Source organism: Nelumbo nucifera, chromosome 4, assembly GCF_055504915.1.
Source record: "Nelumbo nucifera cultivar China Antique chromosome 4, China Antique-T2T, whole genome shotgun sequence".
NCBI lineage: Eukaryota > Viridiplantae > Streptophyta > Magnoliopsida > Proteales > Nelumbonaceae > Nelumbo > Nelumbo nucifera.
The window spans coordinates 21,547,606-21,572,344 of record NC_142652.1 but is presented as its reverse complement, the minus strand read 5'-3'; the positions used below and the strand labels follow the sequence as shown (position 1 = coordinate 21,572,344).

General features: G+C 36.3%; 1 protein-coding gene across 4 annotated transcripts; it reads right to left on the bottom strand.

Annotated features, from left to right (window-relative positions):
* Positions 1-1,689: 1,689 nt before the first annotated feature.
* Positions 1,690-24,205, bottom strand: LOC104597888 (mitochondrial import receptor subunit TOM40-1-like). Of its 4 annotated transcripts, XR_016085536.1 has the most exons (13): positions 23,786-24,201; positions 18,635-18,716; positions 18,422-18,521; positions 18,205-18,300; positions 18,021-18,071; positions 17,562-17,627; positions 16,351-16,452; positions 9,630-9,698; positions 9,460-9,543; positions 8,549-8,644; positions 2,787-2,851; positions 2,256-2,362; positions 1,690-2,032 (listed from the first exon to the last, which is right to left on the bottom strand). XR_016085536.1 is itself a non-coding variant. In XM_088903253.1 (12 exons), exons 1-11 carry the CDS (start codon positions 23,919-23,921, stop codon positions 2,795-2,797), a joined length of 939 nt encoding a protein of 312 aa, XP_088759379.1. In that variant the 5' UTR covers positions 23,922-24,201; the 3' UTR covers positions 1,919-2,362; positions 2,787-2,794. The 4 variants fall into 4 exon arrangements, 2 of the variants coding, with proteins under 2 accessions (XP_088759379.1, XP_010257961.1); XR_735271.3 differs by lacking the exon at positions 2,787-2,851; XM_088903253.1 differs by having other exon boundaries at positions 1,919-2,362.
* Between the last annotated feature and the right edge of the window lie 534 nt (positions 24,206-24,739).

Here is a 24,739-nt window from a genome sequence, read left to right as displayed (position 1 = left end):
GGAAAAAGAAAAAATACAAGCTTTTCCATTGAGAGAGTATTTCGTATTGCAGATAATGGAAGCTTCATTTTCGGTTGAAAATTTCATCTCAGGGCCTATTTGTTTTCTGGATTTTGAGAGGGGGAAAGTTGATCAATGGAATTTTCATTCTCATGAACCAAGATACCCATGTTCTTTTTTTTATTTATGTGGGATCCGTAGAAAATTTATTTTCCCTAGGTATCAATTACACAGGGTAAGTGATACCTGTCCCCTAGGTGGGAAAAGTAGCCAACACTTGAATGTGACAAATTTGTTCCTTTTAATAATGGATTTTTATGGCTAAAATGGTCATTATCTTATTTACCTGGAAAACAAAAAAACATGGGTAAATGCATTTATGATTTACCTATATAAGTGTTTCGTGGGACATACTTACCCGGATAAATAATTGCCCAAAAAGCGAGCGGGGCCTCTGTGTATTATTGTTGGACTCAGGTTTAGTCTCACTCTCAATCGCCTAGGTCTGCCCAAAATACTTGCCAACAAACAAGTTCTTTTAACCCTTGGCACTCCTTTTTTTTGCTTCATCTTTTCTATTTTAGAAGTTGTGGCGATAAGTTTCCCTTCTTCAACTTTGTTTATTTTCCATTCTTCCATCTCGAACTACCTTAATTCGATTAGGAAGTAAAACAATGTGGTAATCAAGAATAGAAAGCAAAGGTGAAACTTGAGCATGTGGGCATTTTCCATTTTGTTCATTCTACGTATGGTTGTTAAGGGTAATTGTTAGCCAGCAACCAAACATCCGCATGCGTGTTGTTGGCAAATACACAACTGGACGTCTGGATGTACACAGTCGCACAGACCATAAAATCTGTTGGTACTGAAGCTTCAATTGCTAAGATTTGTAAGAAGAAAGTCAACACGTTATGTTCTTTTTTACAGTTTTTATTCTCAAACAAGGGATTTGTGATTCTGGATTTAGTTTCGGCACATTGGAGACTACAGAACCAAAAGCAACTAATACTACTTTACCAACTATTTTATGGCTTTATGTTGGATTTGAACTGAAGCTTAAACCCAAGTGATCTGGTCCACTTACCCTTACATATAATAAGAGTAGATTAGAGGCTTCATGGAATTCTTAGACTCATGAAAATGTTGAAACAACCTTGTGTTTGGCTGTTTTCTTTTGGGCTTTTCTCAGATTTCAGAATGTAGCTGTGAAAATGGAATTAGTGCATGACAAAAAGGACTTATTTTGCAAGAAAAGAAAAATATCCTTACGCATTAGCTCAATTATATCTTCATTTTAAAAAGGGGCATTTCATGTTTTTTCACTGGGGAATGGGTTATGGGCATATTTGGTTTGTGAAAAACGGAAGGTGCCCAAATCAGTTCCGAATTTCCATTTCATGATTTTAAGTTGGGTAGAGTCGTATAGGACACATATTTATTAGCTGTTCAGCTATGCTGTTAAAAAAGCCCTGCGCAACTGAAGCCATGTACATCCTGAACCTGTAGCAACCAGGCTCCATGTAAGGGGGATATATGCCACTACGTCAATAGGTATGGTGTTATTACGGTCGGAAAAGTATCGTTGCCCTTTAGTTTGGTCGTACACTTGATTTTCCTTCTGGGTAGTTGGAAGTTGGAACACCTTCCCGCCTTTCGGCCCCATTGAATCCATCGCTAATCTATCTTCAATTTGCAGTATTGTTGGTTTATAACATTAGTCTTAATCTGTTAGTTTGTCTAACTACAGACCGATCACTCTGCAAAGAATAAACAAAGCTGACTGCTTGAAGGCATGTACAAGGTCAGACCCAGAATAGAAAAAGATTTATAATAAAATAAACAAACAGAGAAAAAGAAAAAGAAAGCTTGGAGAAGCTTGACACATGGCCCTGCAAAATCGAAACCATCTAAAAAATACTTTTAGGTACCTGACTTACCTGCTTTAAATTCAGAATAGCAAAAGCTCCCTTTACCAGTTCAGGCAACATGGAGTTAGATAGAATTTACTACACTGTTGAAATACGCAAGGTGCCTGTAGCACAATACAGAGGTCAATTTTATGCTCAATGACTCGTGACAGTGGGGGTTCTAACATCAGATGAACGGGCTGACACCGGAAATCCATATTCATTAGGATTTTGTCCTTGTATTTCTACCTCCATAAATTTTCTTATGGCAGTTATTTTATCTTTCACTTTATTTCTTCTTTCATTTAGTAGCAGACAGTGATCCGGCATCATCCAGTTTTAACTTACCGGCCAAAGAAGGTGCCTTTGTCATTACTCATCAGAGCTGTTATAAAACCATACTAAGGACAGTAATACAGTCAGTGCGATATAACGTGCTCAGTCGGTTTTCGTTCCTGCAAAGTGAAAGCCAGAGCAAAGGCTGCCAGAATTACTAGAAAGACTCAGTTGCTTTATCATACAGTTCAATGATAGAACAGTGAAACAAAATCAATAGGGGCCAAACATCTTGACCTTGCATTATTTGAACTAAATTCTTTCTCAGCCCTAGATCAAAAATCCCAACCTTGAATTCCAAGATTATCTATAATGACAACCAAAGGGAGATATATGTTCTTGATGTAATTCAGCCGACTCGGTACAAAATATAACTGAGATTCTTTTTCTTTTTTTGAACAAAAAGAAGAAATCGACACTCCCATCCAAAACTAATTAAGATGCTGAAAAAAATGAGTGCAAATAGAACTGACGAACAAGGCAATGCAGGTTAAAATATGAGCATGTTGAGAAACAATAAACCCATGTAAGTGGACGACAGGCCTTTTAATCTATTCTCCTACTGTCAAGCCAAATCCGAATTTGTAGTCTTTCTTCCAATGATCAATCTGCAGACAGGAAAGTGTAACACAGTTACGTAAAAGCTACAAAGCAAAGGGCCACGCCCTGGCTCCAAGAAGCAAATAACTTCTGCCTTGTAAAAACTATAATACCCTTGTAGACAAAACCACAAATTGTCAATTAAAGAATATATGAACTTCTGGGTTCTAGAACTCTCAATGGATCAGATCAATATTCCAACTTAATCCAAATATGGCTCAATTAAGCCAGATACACATCTCCAATGGAAATTCACCCCTACCCCTATCAGATCTAATCAAGATTTTTCACCCAGTTAGCTTGCTGGTTGTAGCCAGTGTTAGAAGGCACTGAGGCGAGTCGTTGAGGTATACACCTCTCAAAAATAGAGGTGGTAGCCTCTTAGTAGAGGGGCAAGGCACCTGAGGCAAGGCATTTACGCCTCACCACCATGGACCTCAAATTGGTCAGGCATAAGCCTCGTATAAAAAGCATTAAAACTGAAAAAAAAATATTACGAATTAGTTATAATACTTTTTAAATTTTAAGAAAAATAATTATTTAGTTATTTATAAATAAAATAAACCAATCTATACTAACAATTTTCACATAATACTTCCCTTAAATGAAAATTGTCATTTGTTTTTCTCTTACTAAATGTACATGTTAGAATAGGGTTTATTTTTCCCAAATCTAATTATAATGAACAAAAATACCCTTGTACCAACAGAACCCACCTTTTATAGCTTTAATTCTTCATCGTTTATAAATTATATTATATTGAAAAAAGATCTAAAAATATATAAATTAGGTAAAAGTATTTTTATTTAGTAAAAAAGGGCTATAAATATAAAATAAAATTCAAAAAAGTAACATTAAAAAGAACATAATTTAATAAAATTAAATATATATATATTAACTATGAAAGAAAAAATATATTTGAAAATATATAAGGAAATATATATACATATAAATGGATAATATATATGTGATTAATTTAGGTAAATTAAATAAATGGGTAATTTTATTTAGTATAAATGTATATATTAACTAATTTAGATAAACAGAGTTATAAACATAAAATAAAAACACAAGGCTCATATTAAAAAGAATATGTATGTAATAAAAAGAAAATATATAAGTTGGCTATAAAATGAAATAAATTGTCTCTATATACATACATGCGTACGAACATTATATTTATATACATAAAATTAAAAAATTATATTTATACTTTGAAGTTTATGCCTCAAGGCTTACACCTCACCTCTTCGGCACCCAACTACCTTGCCTCCACCTTTAGTCTTCTAAAACCTTGGTTGTAGCGAAGGCCCAGGATGGCATCTTGCCTTCTAGCAGCATTTTTCACTCTTACAACATATAATTCTAAAACCACCTAAAACAGAGAAATGGAGCCAATAATAAAATAGCTTTTTCCTTTTTTTGTGTTCCCCTTTTCTAAAGAGTTGCACAGATTCTAGGACCACTGCAAATGTTTCACATTTACAGCATTGTTCAAAGTATCATACTCTCGATGTGCAAATTGTGTATCAAGAGTTTCAGTTGACGGAAACACCTTTTTTTAACATCTTGGTCATAGTTTTCAAGGCGCCAAGGTGAGGCTAGACAACAAGGGAGCACTTTGTCACCTAGTTGCCTAGGTGCCCACCTAAGCGATGGACTTTTTAAGTAAAAAGCATATACCTAGGGTAGTTCCTTAGGTTCCATAACCACATTTCCTTAATAATTATCCATATTTTTCACAAGTATAAACTTCATGTTGAAATATAGAAAATCAACATGTTTATAAGGAAAAGAAGAAAGAAAAGAAAATTCAAAAAATATGGGGGTTGAACCCCTATTTTGTTATAGGAAAAGAAGAAGAAGAAAACACACCATTTAGCAATGTTTGTGTTGATTAAACCATAGCAAATCACACACACACACACACATATAGAGAGAGAGAGAATCTTTGGGCTCTTTTCCGTTCGCCTTCACATGCCCAACACGTGTGAAAATTTAAATGTAAAACCCAATGGGAGACATATGTGTAAAAACCAAAGTGTAAACCCCAATGTTAAATGTAAAATCCAATGGGAGATGCATGTCTAAAAACCAAAGTGTAAAACCCAATCTCACTTTATTGAACCACCATTTTTCTTTAACTCTCGTGTAAAAACCAATGTGTGATATTTATAAGCATTTGCTAATTACAAAAGTGCCATTATTTATTTCCTTGAATTTTCTACTAATTACAAAAGTGCCATTATTTATCTCCTTGAATTTTCTATTAATTACAAAAGTGCCATTGAAAGCAATCATTGTCTCTTTTTTAGTTATGCATATGGCATTAAGTTTTCATGTAATTACAACACTGCCATCAACATGTAATTACAATATTGCTACAAAATTGTTATTACTCTTTATACTTTTCATTTATTACCTCTCTCTCTCTCTCTAAGGTTGTCAATGGTTCGGGTTGGACCTGATGAACCCAAACCAATTGGGTCAAATTGGATTTGGTTCCTGATATATTGCCCCGATTCTTGTCGGGTCGGAGCCTGTTCCACCCAGTCATGAATTATAAATATATTATTTATATTGCATTTTTGTAAATTTGTTATATTATTTATTTTTTATAAAAAAACATGTATATATGATGAAAATAGTTGAAAAAATACTTGTAGTTTTGTTTTTCTTTATTTAAATTGTTATATTTTAATAATTTATTAATTTTTAAAAAATCAAATCGGATTGGATCAGATTCGAAAATATAACTTCCTCATCGAATTCAAATTCAGACCCATGTTTTATCATTTCCAATCGGATCTTCGGATTGGATCTACAATTAATAGTGTCGGATCGGATTTGGATATACCCCTTATTCAAATCCAATCCGATCCATCTGCGTCCCTAGTCAATGGGTCGAGTTGAACCTGATGGGCCCAAACCGATTGGGTCAGTTTGGTTTTCGGTTCATGATTTATTGTCCCAATTCTTGTCGGGTCAAAGCCGGTTCCACCCAGTCACGAATTAATTTGGAGCCGGGTCTAAATTCTAAAATTATATAGGAGATAGTCCACTCAAAGATCTCTTCCCTGACCTTTACACTTTGTCAAACTTCAAAGGAGAAACAGTAAGCATTTTGGGTAATCCTGGCCCAAATGGGTCAATTGGAATCTGGGTTTTAGGAGGGGCCTCGGGGAAAATGAATGTGCCTCTTTAGTCCACTTACTGGATCTGTTAGGACAAGTTCATTTGGACCCATCCTTGGAAGATTCTAGAATTTGGAAAGGCTCCTTAGATGGCCTCTTCTCTTGTTCCTCCTCCTAGTAACCCGGTTGGGGACTTCCCTGTAAAAGAAATTTGGAGTAAGCCTATTCCCCAAAAAATTCAAGCCTTTTGTTGGGAAATTTTCCTTAGCAAAGTTAGAACTTGCGATATGTTGTAGAGAAGAAGGCCTTTTGCTTGTCTTTCTCCTCACATGTGCTCCCTTTGTAAGGAAAGTGGTGAGACCTTGACACATCTATTATTATCTTGTTCCTCTGTGCATCACATTTGGGATTCTTTTTTGTCTTCTCTTTGGTTGCAGGTGGGTTCCCCTTCAAGATGTGATAGGACTTTTCAACAGAAACTTTTTGAGGCAATCAAAGAAAATGAAGGTTATGTGGAAAACTACAAAGGCAGTTGTTTGTTGGGTAATATGGGAAGAAATGAATAACAGAATATTTTTGGATAAGAGTAGAACAAGGAAGGAGGTAATCGACACAATTAAAGTTAAAGTAGCTCATTGAATAAGATCTTTACATATCTTTCAAGAGTTCTTAGTCACAGACATTATAAGATCCTGGACAAAAGTAGCGCAATCTTCAAGAGTGAAAGAGAGATAAGGATGGAATTTTGATGGAAACCTCCAAATGGTGACAAGATTAAACTGAATTTTGATGAAAGCTCCTTTGGGAATCAGGGACTGTCAGGTATCGGTGGAGTAATCAGAAATTCTGAAAGGAGAATATTAGCATTGTTCTTTGGACCTATCGGCATGGGCAATTCTCTAAAAGCTGAGTTAATGACATTGCTACAAGGATTGAAGATAGCTACGCAACTAGGAATGAGGCATGTTGAGGTTGAAGGGAACTCCAAGGTGATCATCTCTTGGGCTAAAAACAATAGAACTACTCCGTAGACTTTCAAACAAGTGATAAGGGAAGTGGAAAATGTGGCAAGGGAGGTAGAGGCTGAATTTAAATGGGTTAGAAGGAGTGCAAATGGGTTAGCTGGTTATCTTGCTAAACAAGAGGCTTTGAGGCACCAATTGTTTTGGGCTGCATTGTAAAGAGGGACAGAAATATGTAATAGTGTGGGAGCTCTAACCCCATAAACAGTTGTAAAACTTTTTAACTCTAATTTCAAATAAAATTCTCCTTTGCTGATAAAAAAAAATTCTAAAATTATATACATTGAATTGGAAATTTGTGAGTCTAATGTGAGCTCGGGCTGGTCTAAAGTATTGGGCCAAAGCTTGGGCTAAAAATTTGTAGGGCCAGGCCCAAACCAAGTGTAAAGACAAAACTTAGGACCAAGCCTAGAATTTTTTGGCCAAGCTAGGCCTTTTCATCTACACCTATTTAACATCTCAATTGAAATCCATGAAACGAAAGCAAACTGATGTTTTAAAACATTTCCTCTTCTCTCAATCTCTCTCTCCAAGAATTCAACCGCTTCCTCCATCCCTCCCCCATATTCCCCCAACGCCTCTAATAGTATGCACTTGTTAAAATGTCTTAGTTAAATGTATTTTTTAAGATTTTATTAATTATTTTAAAGTTATTATTTGTAATTGTAAAATTATTTGTTTTAAAATTTGAGTAATTAATGTAATTTAAGTATTTAATTATATTAACTAAATTAATAATTAATTGATTTGCCAATAGTTATTTAATTAAGTTAAATTAACTAAATTAACTAATTAAGTAACACTAAATTAATTTGCTTCATTTATTCAAATAGTTAACATTAAATCTGCCCATATGAATAAAATTATTAAATGGGTTGTGTGTTCTTATCAACCCCTGCAACGCAGGGGCACTCCGCTAGTAACAAAATAATAAAAAGAAATTAGTATATAAACACACAAAATGAATATTTTAGTTTAATAAAGTCTATTTTCTAGAATTATAAACTCAAAAAATTAAGAATACAGAAGTATTTTATATTTATAACACAATGTACAAAACTACTTGGCGATTAGATGAGGCAAGCCTCCAAGGGCGCTTGTCACCTAGTCGTTGCCTTGACAACTATGATCTTGGTTCTATACTTTCACATGGGTCCTGCCATATCACCTTTTAATGTTTAAAAAAAAAAGATTGAAATCACCTAACTCCACTAAAATAGCATATCAGTGACCCTGAAAACTGATGCAATATGCCTTGTATCAGGCGTATCGTATCGATATTTTGAACCTTGGGCTCAGTTTGGATAGATTACAAATACAAATATGTACAGTGCAAATACATACAAAATACAAGGTCTTGCACTATACATTTTTGTATTTGTTATTCCTTCCAAACTGAGCCTTGATTTACAATACAGGTAGGAAATACAGAAGCCCCTTTTTTCATCTGAGGAGAGTCTAAGTTCTAACCAGATTTCTGAATCCATTAGTAGTTGGCAAAGAAGAATTTAACCAAGAAAAGTACTACATGGCAAACATCCATACTCACCTCAGCAGAAAGAATAAAATTGAGACCCATGTTCAATCTCTCTTCCAGAAAAGCAGCAGTGCAACCATTAGAATCTATCTTCCCCCTCAGACGACACTGCAGAAAATTCAAGCTTTAAAAACATAGAAACATATAAAACCATTTTTTTCCTTTTTAATAGATGTTTTGAGTATTCATGCATTCAAACCAAACAAAAATTAATGTAACCCACAAGGGACATGCAGGAAGTAAATTATTGAGAAGGATAAAATAAGCACTGTGATAACTAAAAATCACATTAGAAAAGATTTATTATTTATCAGAGATTAATAGTAATATGCAGGTGCTACAGAGAAATTTCCTTTAGCTCTCCAAACAGTAATTTCCAGAACTTTGGCTTTGGCTTGTTCAAAGATAATGAAGACCGTGACCATTACAATGAAAGACTGAGTATAATCTCTGTTAATGGCAACATGAAACAACCTGAAAGAAGGACAAATGTAGAAAGGGATGGACATAAAAGGAATTATGGAATTGAAGGAGAAAAGGCTTGTATGTGTCCTTTTTCAATAGTCTCAAATGGACAAGACTTTTTTTTCATAAGAAATGGACAAGACAACTTTTATAGAAGAGATGACTGTCTATTGAACTTCTTTATTCATTTTCAAAATCATTTGTAAGAAAATGAAGGATAAATTGACTAGCACAAAAATAACATTACAACAATAACAGTTTTCTAGAAAAGAATCCCTTTGCAGTTACTTCAATTGTTTAGGCACCAAATACTAAACCATATTATATACAAGTAATTGGGAGAGGATCTGTCTGTCAGGTCATATAGTGAGGCAATCTGAACAAAGCAGAAAATATCAGAAGACAATTTGCAAGAATGAATTGATCTCTTAGATGTGGGTGTCATATAATAAATTTACCTGTCGGAGGACGTAATCATAACCAAAACTTGCTGTTACATCTCGTGACATGTAGTTATACATGAAATCTGATGCTAGAGAAACCTACATTACAAATAACAATATAAGACAACACACAAAGCACATCTATAAAAATAGGTACTATAACTTCTATCAAAAGGCAACCCTACCTTCTCAGATACCTTCTGAACATAGCTGAGAGCAACCATTCCAGTACTGGCAACTTGCCCTGTAGCAACCTGCAGGAAGCAAATCAGATCCTTTCCAAGTGTAAAATAATTTTTTTTTATCAATATCCAAGTGTAAAATAATCACATGATTTTTAGTTGAAAACAAATTTTATCAGTCATCAGCCATCATTTGTTACATCAAGCCATGTACCAAATAGAAACTGAAAGCACCACACTACCACTACCAGTTGGAGGATTAAAGCTACTATTAACAATGAGATAATAAAAATACAAAATGCAATGGCATTTGAAGATCGATAAAGCAGTTGAAAGGAAGTACCAACCAGTAAAGCATTGGGAATTATTTTCCTGGGAAGAGAAGAGTTGGCAAAAAAAAGGCATTTGTAGATCTGAAAAGAAAAGAGAGGGAGAAGTGCAGAAGACTACAAGATCTTGATCAGGTTGGAGGAACACAAAATGAGGCTGATAGTGCAATTATGTTTTTCTCTTTTTTTCTGAAGATAAAATAAAAATTTATAAAAGGAAAAAAAAGAAAGAAATTACAAGAAAGGTGACCAGACCAGAAGCTACCCGATAGAAGAAAGACAACAAAACCTTCAACAAACTCAAAACTTCAAGCACATATTCCACCTACTACTACAAACAACCTAATCTCCCAACCATAAAATTTAAGACAATCATCCAGCCGGACCTGCCCCCATCAAACCTTACAAAAACAACAGCCACACCCCAATAAACTGAAAGAAACCTAGCTCCAAAGAGACAATGGTCCAACACAAAAGAAACCCAGACCCATTATTTAACTCTTTTAACTGCTTGAGCAGGAACCTCACTACTCTTGGAACACTTTTTAGATTTCTTCACCTTTTTGAGAGGGCCCACACCAAGAAAGCCCCCTTTCAGCCTTGCAAAAACTTTAGAAACCTGCACCTTTTGAATATTTTTCTGCCTCCTGAAGTGCCTTGCGCATTGGGAATTTCTTTTGAATATCTGCCTCCTGAAGTGCCTTACACATTGGGAATTTTCTTAAGATCCTTAAACTTCTTAGGACTTGCATTGATTCTCTCCAGCTCCAGCACCACATTCTTCTCAATGATCTGCTCTTCCCCCTTCTCATCATCCTCTTTATCCACATCTTCTGTGTCTGAAAATGAACTGAAGTTCACTAGAGCACCCTAAATGAAAACCAGCTTCAACATTCTTTAAGTTTTCTTCGTCACGAGTCATGACTTTTCTCCTCCAGCTCTCTAAATGCCTTTCTTGTGAATTCCTTACTCCAGAAAGGAAAAAAAGAAAGGAAGAAAAAAACCAATGTTTTGCTGACTTCCACCTCTTTGTTAACCACTGTATCCAAATCAACCAAACTCTTAACTGCAAAAGACTCATCAAACACTACATCATCTTCTTGATGGTGTAATTATATTTGATAGGAATTATTGTAGAGATTTAGAGAGGTGAGAAAGTGACTGGCAATGATGATTACAATATTGTGAAAGAGCAGGAGTCTCAGGGTCATAAAGAGGAAGGAACAGTCGAAGGGTTGGATTTACAGAATAAAAGTTGTGTTGAAATTCAAGTTTGTAGAGTGGGGATGGAGCTGGGCTGAAGAAGGTTTGTTATACAAAAGAATACATCTTTGCTTAATAGAAATGAGGATAAGGAGTCAGGGGAGAAAGAGAAGGAATCTACTACTACCATATATTTTACAGGGCAGAAGAACCAAAGAACCGTCCAAGTTTTAAAGATCTTTTGGCATTGTCTCCAAGAAGGTTTATAAGAAAAAGAGGGACAAAAAACTACAGAAATACCAAGTTGGTGGCCAATGATATGAAAATCACCGAGTTGATTTATCTTTAACAGACAATGATTATGGGGATTCCTTGAGAAATCATTCAAAAGGGGGAAGATATTTATGGCATAGAAGATGGTGAAACAAATATGTTGTGTGGGCTTCTAAATGGGTAGTGAACCCCAATTTGGTAATGTTGTTCATTCATTCATCCTAATAAAATGTCTTCTTTAAAAGCAATTAAAACTATAAAATCATTATTTTTTGTGTGAAAACTAAGAATTTAAGACCTAACATGGACTTGTTTGGGCTTGCCTCGAGGGGCATGGCACAAAGCCGGCTCGTAGAATCAGGAATGTAACATGTTTTACATTACATTAGCTATGTGAAGTACTGCAATTGAGTGAAAAAAGAAATTAGAGGTTTTACATGCTTGAAAATGTTTTATATGTTTGATTTTGTTTTTAAATTCCCATTTGAATATGCTTAACATCTTATGTTTATGTATTTTAATTTTAGATAATAGGTTTTTTAAAATATTATTTTAAAATTTTAGTTTATATTTTTTATTAATATTATGTTTAATATTTGTTGAATTTTTTTTTTTGAATTTTTTGGCATTTTTTTTAATTTTCTGACATTTTTTTTTATTTTTTATCATTTTTTTTTATTTTTGTGCCTTGAATCAAAAAGGCGTGCACCTCACCTTACGCCTTGCGCCTCAGGCGCAAATTGACCCCTGCACCTTTTTTGCGCCTTGCACTTTTAAAACACTGGCCATGAATACTGATAATCACTTTGTACCACAACTTATCTTGTTCCAAAAGCAATCTCCACAACCATTTACCCAACAAATGTTTCTGGGCCTAATATTTCCTATTCCTAGACCCCCACTATCCCTACTTCTAGAGACCACCTCCCACTTCACCAGATGATCTTTCTTTGTATCCCTTAGCTCCCACAAGAAATCCCCCATTAATTTCTCCAACTGATTAGCTACTTTACTAGGGATTTTGAATGTAGATAACAAATAGACAAGCAAGTTAGATAGAGTAGACTTTATTAAGGTAATTCTTGCCCCTAAAGAGATGTAATTTCTCTTCCACCCTGCTAGCCACTTTGAAAATCTTTCCAACATTGGACACCAAAGCTTTTAGAGTTTGGGTTCCCCCACAAAAGGTAATCCCAAGTAATGTAACGACCAACCCCCTACCTCACAACCCAATAGCCTAGCAAGGTTTTCCATCTCTTCTTCTTCTTCTTTATTTGCTCCCACTAACCACCATAACTTCCCTCCCAACTCTCTAGACTCTTATTAGATTATTAGCATTAGCCCTTGAAATCAAATCACTCAAGATATTGGCAACAAAGTTGACAAGGAAAGGGGATAGAGGATCTCCTTGTCAAAGACCCCTTCTAGCCTAAAAAGTCCCTAGATACTCCATTGACCAAAGCGGAATAGTGATCAAAGGAAATAAAACCCTTTAGCCACTTACACTATCTCACTCCAAAACCCCTAGATCTCAAAACTTCCAATGAGGATGTGATCTATTATTTGTCTCCTGAAAACAAAAGCACCTTGGAGAGATCAACAATGGACTTTTTTAATCCTCTCAGCCAACACCATAGAAATGATTTTATACGAGCTTCCCACAAGGTTTATAGGTCTAAAATCCTTTGGGTGGTTTGAATCCACCTTCTTGGAGATCAAAGCAACAAAAGTTGCATTTGCTTTCAAGTTAAACTTGCCCCTCCAAGAATTCAACAAACACCTCCAAAAGATCAGCACCAATAATCTCCCAATAGTCTTGATAAAAAGCCATTGTGAGCCCATCTAGACCCAGTGCTTTCGATCTCTCCATGGAAAAAATTACATCCCTTACCTCCTGCATCCCAAAGATTTTTTCCAATACATCCAGCACCTCCCTAGAGCCCACCCTCCATTCATAGTCTACTAAACTTTCTCTTTGTCTGCCTGTGCTAGCATAGATAGTTTTGAAGTGGTCTACAAATGCTCGTGCTATATAGTCCTTCCTTGTCAAAATTTGTTCATTCCGCTCCAACTGGAAAATAAAATTTTTCCTTTTCCTATTTCCAACCATGTGGAAAAAACATGTATTCCCATCACCTTCCCTTAACTTCATTCATTTAGATTTTTGTCTCCAACTAATATCCTCTTTCCTCAAAATCTCTTCCAAATCCCATTTTGGCCTCCATCTTTCATCATGTTCTTCCCCTAAAAGTCTTCTTTCCCCTTCAAGCCCATCAATCTCCTCAATCTTGTGTACTATCTAGTCCTTTCTTTCCTTTATCCTCCCAAAATCCAATTTATTCCAATCCTTAATCCTAGATTTCAGCCTTTGTGATTTCTCGTAAAACTTGTACCACCTAAACTCCTCCTTATCCTCCCATCATTCTTTCACTTTTGGTACAAACTCAGGGTGAAGTAACCACATATTCTCAAATCCAAATGGGGACAGACCTCCTCCCATCCTTTCTTGGGATAGTCTAATTGGACAATGATCTGAAGTAGGTCTTGTTAAGGCTCTAGCTACAGACCTGGCAAAAAGTTGACCCAACCCGCGAACCCAACCCAAAAAAACAGGGTTAGGGTCTCATATTTTAGCTACTTGAAGTTGAGAATGACCCGATCCGACCCAACCCGAAAAAAACTGGGTTGGGTCATGGGTCAACCCGCTAACCCGAATGTTAGGTCTAATTGGGATTTGGGACTATTTATGTATTGTTAGAGATTTCCACCCTTTAACCTTTACTATTTAATGTTTGCTCTTTGAATTGAATTGTTAAATGTTCAAGTTTTTATTTTATTTTTAGAATTTTACGGTTAATTCCTTTAATTTTGACATTTGCTTGTACTTTTTTCTTTATTTTTTAAAATTTCAGTTATTTTTTTGGATGAGCCAAATTGACCCGTGGGTAAACCCTAACCCAAACATTTAGGGTTAGGGTCTAGCATTTGCTGGCCCAACCAGAAATAACCCAACCCAAAGCGTCTTGACCCAACCCAATTGCCAGGTTTATCTAGCTATCATCCTCCTCCAAGCTTCCTCCTAGCCTAAAGAAAAGAAAACCTATCTAGTTTGCTACAAGTAGGGAATTACTTCTTAATTGAATTTATTGGGATCACATAAATCACATAAATCATAAGATTCATGAACCAAATAGTAGAATTCAAAGAAAAACACGTATGATTTTTGCAGAAGGGGATTCAGACATGAGATTCAAATTGAAACTCTTGGGATTCATGATTCAAATCGCGAATTATCTCAAAAATCTAAGATTCTGACACCATTATATGGTTCTATAATGGTGGAAATCAGACACTGTAAAAAGGCCAAATCAATTTTTTAGGGAGTTTCTCTTCTCATTCCATGCTTATTACTATGTTATTGCAGAAAGCTCTCTACTTGACAACATTAGGAAATCTCATAGAAACATAAATAGTTGTAAAGATACCGTTTCAATTTTTATTTATTATTGGTCAGCAGTAATGAATCTCTTAACTCCAAATGAAAGATAATCTGTGGTTCTGCATATAGCAGTAGAAAGCAGTGTCACAACCCCAAGACAAGGATGCAAACAAGAAGCCTTCCAAAGAGATACAAAGTTGGAAAAAACAATGAAAAACAAAGAAAGAAAACCCTAATAAGTTGCCCAAGAAAAATCCAACCTCTCTAGCACCGCACTAGTGAGATTTGCAATGAACCTTGAAATCCATCTGAATGAGATGTTCTTTCTAGAAAGCCAAAGTTCTAGAATACTTGATGGTGTCTTAACTTCCATTGTTCATTAGAACCGTCTATCATCAATCCTTCTACAAGTAGACAACCTCAGAGTCGACCTCCACCAAAAGACACTCAAAACCTAGTAAAACATCAACCCAAGACCCATAAGAAATACCATTGTCTCTGCTCAAATCAATTCACTATGACCAATAGACCTTAAGAACACCATAAACAATCCTATGCATGGCCCCTAAATACACCTTTAATTCCTGAATGCCCGAGATTCCCAAAAAGATGCAAGGTTCAAATTGAATCAGACAACTCAATCAGAAGGGGCCATATTAGTGTGGCACATCATTTACAAATCAAAGAGCTCACAATAATCTGCTATCCTATATTCACTGCACACAGCAGAGTACTTTTAAATTCATCCTCCATCAGAATCCAATGAGCAGCTCTGATGGTAAAGAGATCAATAGAAATATGTGACAACCAGGTCCTGTTAGTGAAGATCCTTGAATTCCTTGACTCCCAAATGTATCACAGGACAACATTCTTAATGTAACTCCAAAACAGATTCTATCTCTCCAGGTGTTGGATATAAAGAAACTTCCGCAAACAAGCTCAAGATATAATTAGGAGGCTGCCACTTGATGCCAAAGGGGGTCGGGGTGGGAGATTAAGTGATTCAACATCTCAGTACAAAAAAAAGTGGATTTTGAAAACCCTACAAGATTTGATTTCATCAAAATTTTTAGGAAATCTAGATAGGAATTACTATTTTGTTACAACAATAAGTATTACACTAAGTAATCAAAGAAAAGGCAATAAATCAAGTTGAAAAAAATGAATTCTTATGTCCAAACAAGGCATACACCATCAGAAAAAACATTCGACTGTTAGTGCAGTAAACTGAAGCACATTTTCAGAACCAAAAGCCCCATTGAATCAATAGCACTATATTAAAAGAAAAAAAGAAGCTAACAAAAAGTTTATTAATATATATTCATCAAAAAAAAGGTTTATTTGTATATCACGGATTATATTTATTGATGCACTATTTGTTGCAGCATTTTCCTTTGGGAGGGAGGTAGAGCCCTTGTTAAAGATGAAAGAACACAAGGGTTTGAGAATTTGATACACGATAAGAAACTAGTAGATATACCATCTTATCTGTGTTGTATCGAGCAGCTAAACCAATTCCAGACTTCCGATGCTGACCAGCCCAAAACACTTCACTACCCAAAGACAAATGTGGAGTAACACTCTGCAGAACAATAAGTGTAATTTAAAATTAGTATGATCAGCTGAAAGAGAAAACTGATAGAATAACAATCCTAGACATACTTAGAAAGGAGATCAAACACACTAAAATCCATGATACAGACTAAGAGCAGAAGACAAATAATAATGTGTTTTATCAATTTATCCTGAAATCTGAACGCATCACAAACTTAATTCAAAAACAAGGAGCCAAAAAGCAAAAGATGTCATAATGGATAAAGGTAAACATGTTAAAAATATTAAAAAAGGCATCTATGATTTGATTTACCAGTGGATATGTGATGTACGTGTACCTATTATTTACTGGTAGGCTTGTTAAACTCTACCTCCCATCAAGTTGCAATTCCTCTTTCGCACTGCTAGTCTCTTCGCACACCTCTCTAGGATTGGGTTCAAAACCTACATTTCATGGGATTTGCACCTAGGAGAAGGCCCAAAAAGTCAAACGCCAAATAGATGTGGACCACTCTAAACACTGTGCTATAAATTCTACTTCCCTTTTCTCCATATTGACCCCATAAATGCAGCACTTTTCAAGACTGATTTTCAAATTTGAGACACCTTCAAATTTCTTCACCAGCTCCTTTAAATTCCTTACCATCCTGTGCTCTCCTTCACAAAAAATAATAATGTCATCTACAAATTGAAGGTGGGTGACAGATGTTATTTCTACCAACCTTCCAGCCCCTGGTCTCCTCCTCCCTATCCACCTTGAAAAGGAGACAAAGGACCCCCCTGCCTTAATCATTTGTATGCCAGGAAGAAATCCCTCACTACCCCATTGACCAAAATGGTATAGTGACTCAATTTCAAGCACCCACTTACCCAATTATACCATCTTTCCCCAAACCCATAATTTTCCATAGCTTCGACTAAGAAAGTCCAGTCAACCAGTCATTGGCTTTCTCTAAAGATGATACCTACTTATATAGTATAGTTTTTTTGATAAAAGAGAGATTTATTATTGAAGGAAAAGAAAAGCCTCAAGGAGAAATGCTTCAAAAAGGAGCGCAGTACTCTAGGCGATAATAAAAAAAAAATCACATTGATGGCATAATGCATATAAAATACATTTTGAGAAATATATGCTACCTGTATGTAACTCGCACCAAATAAGGCACCATTCCCCAGTTGAAACTGAATCCTGAAATCTTTACCCTATAAAGAATGAAAGGAAACATTCAAACTTGTGAAAAATGAAATGGCATTAGCAATAAAAGCAATCTTATAATCATTTCAGCAGATCTAAAGCATTTTCTTCATCCTGATAATCAAAATGAATAACTGAATCTTTCATGACATGGGAACACCATTTGTATGAACATGATAGATGCTTAGGGAAAATAATAGTCAAAAGAAAGATAGATATGCAGGAAAAGCAACAATATATGATGCAGACATATTGATTCATGAGAAAACAACTAAACTAGGAAATTGCATTCAGAATCTAAATTTTTTTAGAAAATTAATGGATATATATAAATACATAAATACATACACACAGAGAAAGTACAACAGAAAAAGGGGAGTTAAAAAGTAAGGGTGCCTGACCTTGTAATCAAAATTGACCATACCATGTGACATATGTGGCTCACTTGTGAGCTGTATAAAATACATGCAAGTTATTAATATCAAGAATAACTCTATCTAAAAGACACTCATAACATGACATCCACAAATCAAAATAAAAAAAAGGTATCCATATATAAAAAATTTAGAAGTAAACGTCAAAGACCTGAGAATTCGCCTTCAAGATAAGATTATCAGTCAAATCACACTTCACTCTTGCATTAAGCCTCCCATCAGTCAATATCCTCCCAAAGAGCATTAACTGTAAGACACCAATTGACTCCACAAAGTTAAACCAAAGATCCAAGAAACATATACCTGTTTTAATTGGCTAAAAGCTATAAAAAGCCATTGAGAAAATAAATGTGGTTACAGATGCCCACCTTTGGGTCCAGAAAATTAGCGCCAAATTCATAATGTGCAGTAGGGATTTTGATGGTTTCGGAAGCTTGTGAAGGAACCTCCATAGGCCCCATGAACACACTGATAGATAGATCAGAAGCAAATAATTACTCAAAACAAAAAGAGAAAAGTAAAATAAAAATGACATATACTGATCTCAACCCCCCTCCCTCGGGTGGAAGGGAGAAATTTACCTATGACTGAGGGAGAATTTCTGGTTGAGCCCCTTGGTGAAATCAAAGCGCATTCCCTCAAAAAGTTCCGGCTTTAAGGACACTGTCAAACACGTCAAATGGAACCCAATAACCATATTTCAAAACATGATTGACAAGATTTTCAGACTGTACTGCTTAAAGGCTTCACTACCATAGGTGCTCATTACCATAAGATTTTTTTGGGGGATAAATAACAGCCACATCATTTCAATAAAAACTCCTAACTGCCCAAACAGGCAGCAGGCCAGAAGATTATGAATACAATCAAAAAGGAAAGGAAAAAAGTTACAAATTGATTCCCGGCCCTGGTCAACCCCAAACCAACTGATCCTTACAGCCCCAGATCTTGTTAAGGAGTCAACCAATACATTTAGACACCAGAAGAAAATAGAAAACGAGAATCTCTTTTGAATAGGAAAATGTAATTAAACCATTAGAAGCCAAAAAAAAAAGGAAACAGGGAATAATTGCTCCAAAGCCTATACATCTACCATAATAGAGGGTAGAGAGATCCTGCTTAGGGGCTCCCAAATTTGACAGCTAAAGCAGAGTTCCATGCATGTTGGATACTCTATAAATTATGAATTTAGTGTATGTTTAGTTTGATATTTATGTAACATATAATGTGCTTAACATTGTAAGTAGAACTCCCGGGACTCAAAAACTGTGGTAAACTGGCTGAAGAAACGGGAGGGAAAATTTTGGCAGTTAAGGAATGAGTTCAGGCACTTCAAACAGGCTTCTAAAGACATGGTTATTCAAATAAAATGGATTAGAAGATCAGCTGATGATCTAGCTAAGCAAGGAGTTAAGAGAGAATCTATGTTTTGGGCTATATTCTAGTTAGTACGATGTTTCTGTCGGGTTACTTTTTGGGCTGTGTTGTAATTAAAGGGATTGTTTTTGGGTTTGTTTGGGGCTGTGATGTATTCAGTGGACAAAGTGGAATGCTTGTCTGTCATAACTTCTTGTTGTACTTGATTCTCTAAGTAATGAATTTTTTCTGTGTTGCTGATCAAAAAAAAAAAGTAGAACTCCCTAGATCAAAGGCAACAAAACACATAAATGCAGTCTAGGTCCCTAGTTACTTGTGTGTTATACATATTGAACAGTTCAAGACCCAACTACTGGGCGGTCCTACCTAATAGGGGAGGGGGCAAACACCAAAACTCAACATGCTCCAAGGACACTTAACCTTCTTATTTATGCATCAACCTTGGAACTTCTTTATTTTTTTTGAAAGGTAATATAATCATTAAAAGCCAAGACCCAAAAAAGTATGATGGTGGTATGGATCCAAAGGTGGGGTGTTCACACCCTTTTAGAGGCACCTAGAGGTGTACACAGGCGGCCCGCGCAAAGTGCGGGTCATGTCGTGCTGGCCCGCAGACCGTCACGGGTCATGCCACCCTCCCCAGTGAAAAGTTTGGGGGTTGGCCCAGCACAACCCATGGCCCAAGCCTGTATGGGCCCGTTCCGTGCCATGTTGTGCCGCGGACCGGGCTGGCCCATGGGCCAAGCCTTAGCCCAAGCTGGGCCATGGACCGGGCCAAAGCTATTTTTGCCTATTTATTTAAAAAAAATTGAAAAAAAACTTAAAATTTTAATTTTATATGAATTTTGATGTATACAATTACTTATATATACAATAATTAAATAAATTAGTATAATAAAATTGAAAAAAATTGTTTATTTTATTAATATATTATATACTATATAATATTATATAATGATAATTTATATAATATATTATATATAAATATATATAAATATATAAAATATATAATATATTATATATGTAAATAGTATAAATGGGCCATGTCGGGCCGGGCCACAGGCTGGGCCGTGCCAGCACGCAGGCCGCGGGCAGCACGACCCGCTTGGTCATGTCATGCCGGCCCGGCCCGCAAACCTAAAACCCTAGGCCCAACACAGCATAGACCATTGTGTCGGGCCAGTCCAAAGTCGGGTCAGGCCGTGCCGGGCCGTGGGCAGCACAACCCGATTTACACCTCTAGAGGCACCTGACTCTCCAATGGTGCAGTGGAAATGGATATGGAGAGCTGGCGTCCCATTCAAGACGGCCTTCTTTGTTTGGACTGCTATTCTTGAGAAGGTTCCCACAGTAGACTGCCTATTGGTTAGGGATAATGGGGTTTGTGGAGAAGCAGGTGAATAAGTGAACCATTTGCTGATTCATTGCCCTTTTTCTTATAAGATATGGATGCATCTTGTTAGGTTTTTTGGGGCCTGCTGGGTGAAGTCAGACAGAGTTCAAAGTCTGTTCGATTCTTGGCAGAAAGCTGTGTCCTGTAGAAGAGGAAAGCATTTGTGGTCTATGGTGCGCTTTGCTGTTTGCAGAAGTATATGGAAGGAAAGGAACAGGAGGATTTTTGAAAACAAACTCCTTTCTTTTGAATAGTTGGTGGGCAAGGTGGAAAGAGTGATTTTCAGATAGGCGGGGCTGAGAAGAGACTTTGCTGCGTTACATTCCAGAATCTCTCTTCAAATTAGAATCAAACTATCTTTTTGTGAATATGTACATATAACCACCATACACACTACTCTCATCTAATATAATCTATACACTCTTCAACCTTGGAGCTTTTGAATGGTATCAAATTATCAATATAATTTTTGTCTGATAATAAGCATGCATGAGGAGACAGGTGCTAGAATATTCTACAAATTCTGTGGCCCCAGAATCCCAGACCATGGCTTTCAGTAGCATGTTGTAAGTGTATTACATGTATGACAACAAATAGATATAATTACTGTTGATTCTTGGTGATCTTTATTGATACCTTTTCGTACAGCAGAACAGATTTTCTTATTGATCCATCTAGCAAGGAGATGCTACTGGGATGTCAACCATGACACCCATTTCTCATGTGCCAAGTATCACAACACATCTTTTTACCACATGTAAAAAGAAAGATCTGTGCTCTAGCTATTTTTTATCTTAAATGTAAAACTAAAAGTCAACTACATAAGCTGATATCAGTATGGGAAACCAAACAAATAGCCAACTTAATGCGTCTTTGAAGAGTAGAACACATGGACTTTCCAAATGAGGAAAGCAATTTCAACAACCTAGAAATCTTAGACTTGGTGGTATATTTGGTGGCCCAACAGGACTCCAAGTATGACATCCCAGGCTCAGTTACTCACAGGGGCAAGTTTCAACCCAACAACCCCTGCCAGACTGCCATGTTTATCTGGTCCCTTTTTTATGGTCATTTATCTGGTCTTTTCTACAACAAGAAAATGAAGCTTTCCATGACTAACATTGCTTGGAAAGAGTAAAATTATATTGGGTACATTACCAACTTGAGTTGGGTTAGCAAAATCCATGGCTTATCCAGAATGTCCCTATCTGTTAATTAAACTGAGTGGAATGAACATGTGTTACCTCAATAATGCTGGACCTGTAAAAAAAAAATGGCCAAAAGTCTTCTATAGAAATCAAAGATTAGGCTTCTATGAATATCTAAAGGAAAACAAAGGCCTGTGGTGCGATTGAATTGGGGTTTTAAGGCCGTAATTTGCAACAATAAGTTCTCACATGCAAACCAAACCAAATGACCAAGCGGATGAGATAAAAGGAATGATGGGTTGAGAAAGATCAGTATCAAACTGGAATTAGACACCCTCGTCTTGCTTCTTTGAGGCTTAGTTTAAGTATACCCAACAAAAGAAGCTGGACAGGACTTAAAAGTGCTCAAATATTAAGAAAACAAGTGGAATCAAATCAAATCTTGGTGATCCAATCAAATTATACTGGGAAAATCTTTCGTATAATATCATCTTTCTTTAAAAAAATCTTTACTATTTGAAAAATCACATGAGACCTACATGAGTTGGCAACCAACTTCTTGGGCTTGCTAGAATAAGTTTACTGTTATGGCCCTTAGGCTCAATTCAACAATTAATCAGGTTTGGACTTGCTGGGGATTTTCAAAGGGACATGGAATTGAGCCAGATTCAAATGGATTTGTGAATCTGATTGCTCGTTCATCATAAGAGCTCCCAGACAGAGCGGTAAAAATAAATAAATAAGAGCCATTCTGGATAGACCATACAAATCTAGTAAGGAATGGATCCAACTTTCCTTTCTGCCTTTCACTTCTGCATCAATTGAATCAACTGAAACACAGAAGTATATTTAGAGAAGGAACACATGATATCATATTGTAAAAATATTGTCCAATGGAACCGATAACAAAAATATTCTCCTATGGGAGATCTTCCAATTCATGATAAAAATTTTCAACTCTTCCAACCACACCCAAAGGCACCAGCAAGTGAAAATACCTAGCTCTGCCCCTGGCAACAAAGGGGTGCCAGCACTGTTGCCAGTTTGCTTGTTGACTCATGAGATCACATGAGAAATCATTATCTGCATTATGGTTCATGTATGTACATATACATGTCTATGTATATGTGCAGTTATTAGCACAGAGGAAGTAGATTCAATCAAAGCTAAAAACATAGGCAGTAGGCATTTACCTCTGCTTCAGATATTAAGTTTCTGATTTGATAGTTTATTACCTAGTAGTCATAAAATATATTAGACATTTTATATCAAAAAAATGCGTTTTATAAGACTCCTTCTATGCAATCAAATGAGGCTTCCATTAAGCTCCATTATTTCTGCAGTCTACAAATTGACCCTACAATAAAAAAGGGCAAGTATTTGTTTCCGCTTCCTTTTTTTGTCTGGTAAACATTTGTCAAGCTGGTCTGCTTCTGTAATACAGTACCGTGCCCATCGCATTAGACCAGTAGATATTAATTCGTAATACACCAATATTCATATCAACCTTCCTAAGTTTTGGATTCATTAGAAGCACCATTTTATTCAAAACGAATGAAAATCAAAACCGTTCAACATAAGTCAGAATTCGTGGACATGAAACCAAAGAACTATTTCCGTTATTTCATCTATTTACCATCCAATTCACACTTAAATAACTTAAATTGAAACCAAAAAAAAAAAAAGATAAGAAAAACCTAAGGGCAGATAATATCATAATAACCACAATAAACTCACTTGGACTTTAATGAGAACAAGTAAATTTGCAACAGAAAGAGAAAAGGAGATATAGTATTATATTAAGAAACACTCACTCAAAGCTTCCCGATGGATTTCTTCGTAAGGTATGGGGCAAGGAAGATTCAAATAGTCGATTTTCTCCGCAGTCTTGGGCTCATTTCCCTTAGCGGGTGTCATAGGAGGAGGAACAACACCTATGTGGGATGCCATTCTTTAAAATCCAAAACAGGGGAGCAATGGAGAAGAATAACGATAAACCAGGTTTTGCTCTACTTGGAACTCCTATGGAACGATTTTAGGGCAACAGAACAGAGGCAGGAGGGCTGCTGAGGGGTGGAGTATGCACATTAAGGGGAAAGAGGTAGTGTGGTGGTTCAGACTAAGCTCTTCCTGCCTGGGCTGCTGATTGCTGTTAGCGCAGTCAACTGACCGATAGAAGACGGGAAGAGACAGCAATGGAGGCCAAGCTTGGAAGGGCTGTGGCTTCAGCGCTCAGGAGGGGGTTTAGGCAGGGTTTTATCACGACAACCGGCAACCGGGCCCAAGATCAAGAATTGCATTGACTAGAGCGGGTTTAGAGTTTAGACCTTAGATCCTAGATCGGGTCGAATGCCACCCTGACCCTGACCCGGTAAGGTAACATATTGGACTTGACCAATGACTGAGTGGCGAATTTTGTCTTCCACATGACATAGTGGGCTTTTTGTTGGAAGGGAGAAGAGAAAAAATCTTCAGTTCCAGTTTTCCACCACAAAATTGTAAAACTCTACTAGTTTTTCTGTTTACCAATGTATAGTATAGGACTTTTGTCAGGTTTTGCTGGGTTTGGGCTTGCATTATATAATTTATAAAAAGTTGGGCTCCGCGAGACCCATAGTCCATGGTATGTTATAACTGGATTATTTAACAGCATCCTGCACATGGATCAAGAAGAAGAAGAAGATCAAATATGGCAGAGTATCAAGAGAGGATTGTTGGATCGATCAGGGGAATTGTAGTAGTACTGTATCAAGTTTGAACAACCTTGA

Coding starts and splice junctions, on each gene's coding strand:
- LOC104597888 (XM_088903253.1), bottom strand. CDS start 23,921: ATGGCATCCCACATAGGTGTTGTTCCTCCTCCTATGACACCCGCTAAG. Junction 18,717..23,785: donor AATCCATCGGGAAGCTTTGA/GTGAGTGTTTCT, acceptor CGTGTTTGACAG/TGTCCTTAAAGCCGGAACTT. Junction 9,544..9,629: donor TTCAGAAGGTATCTGAGAAG/GTAGGGTTGCCT, acceptor TTTGTAATGTAG/GTTTCTCTAGCATCAGATTT.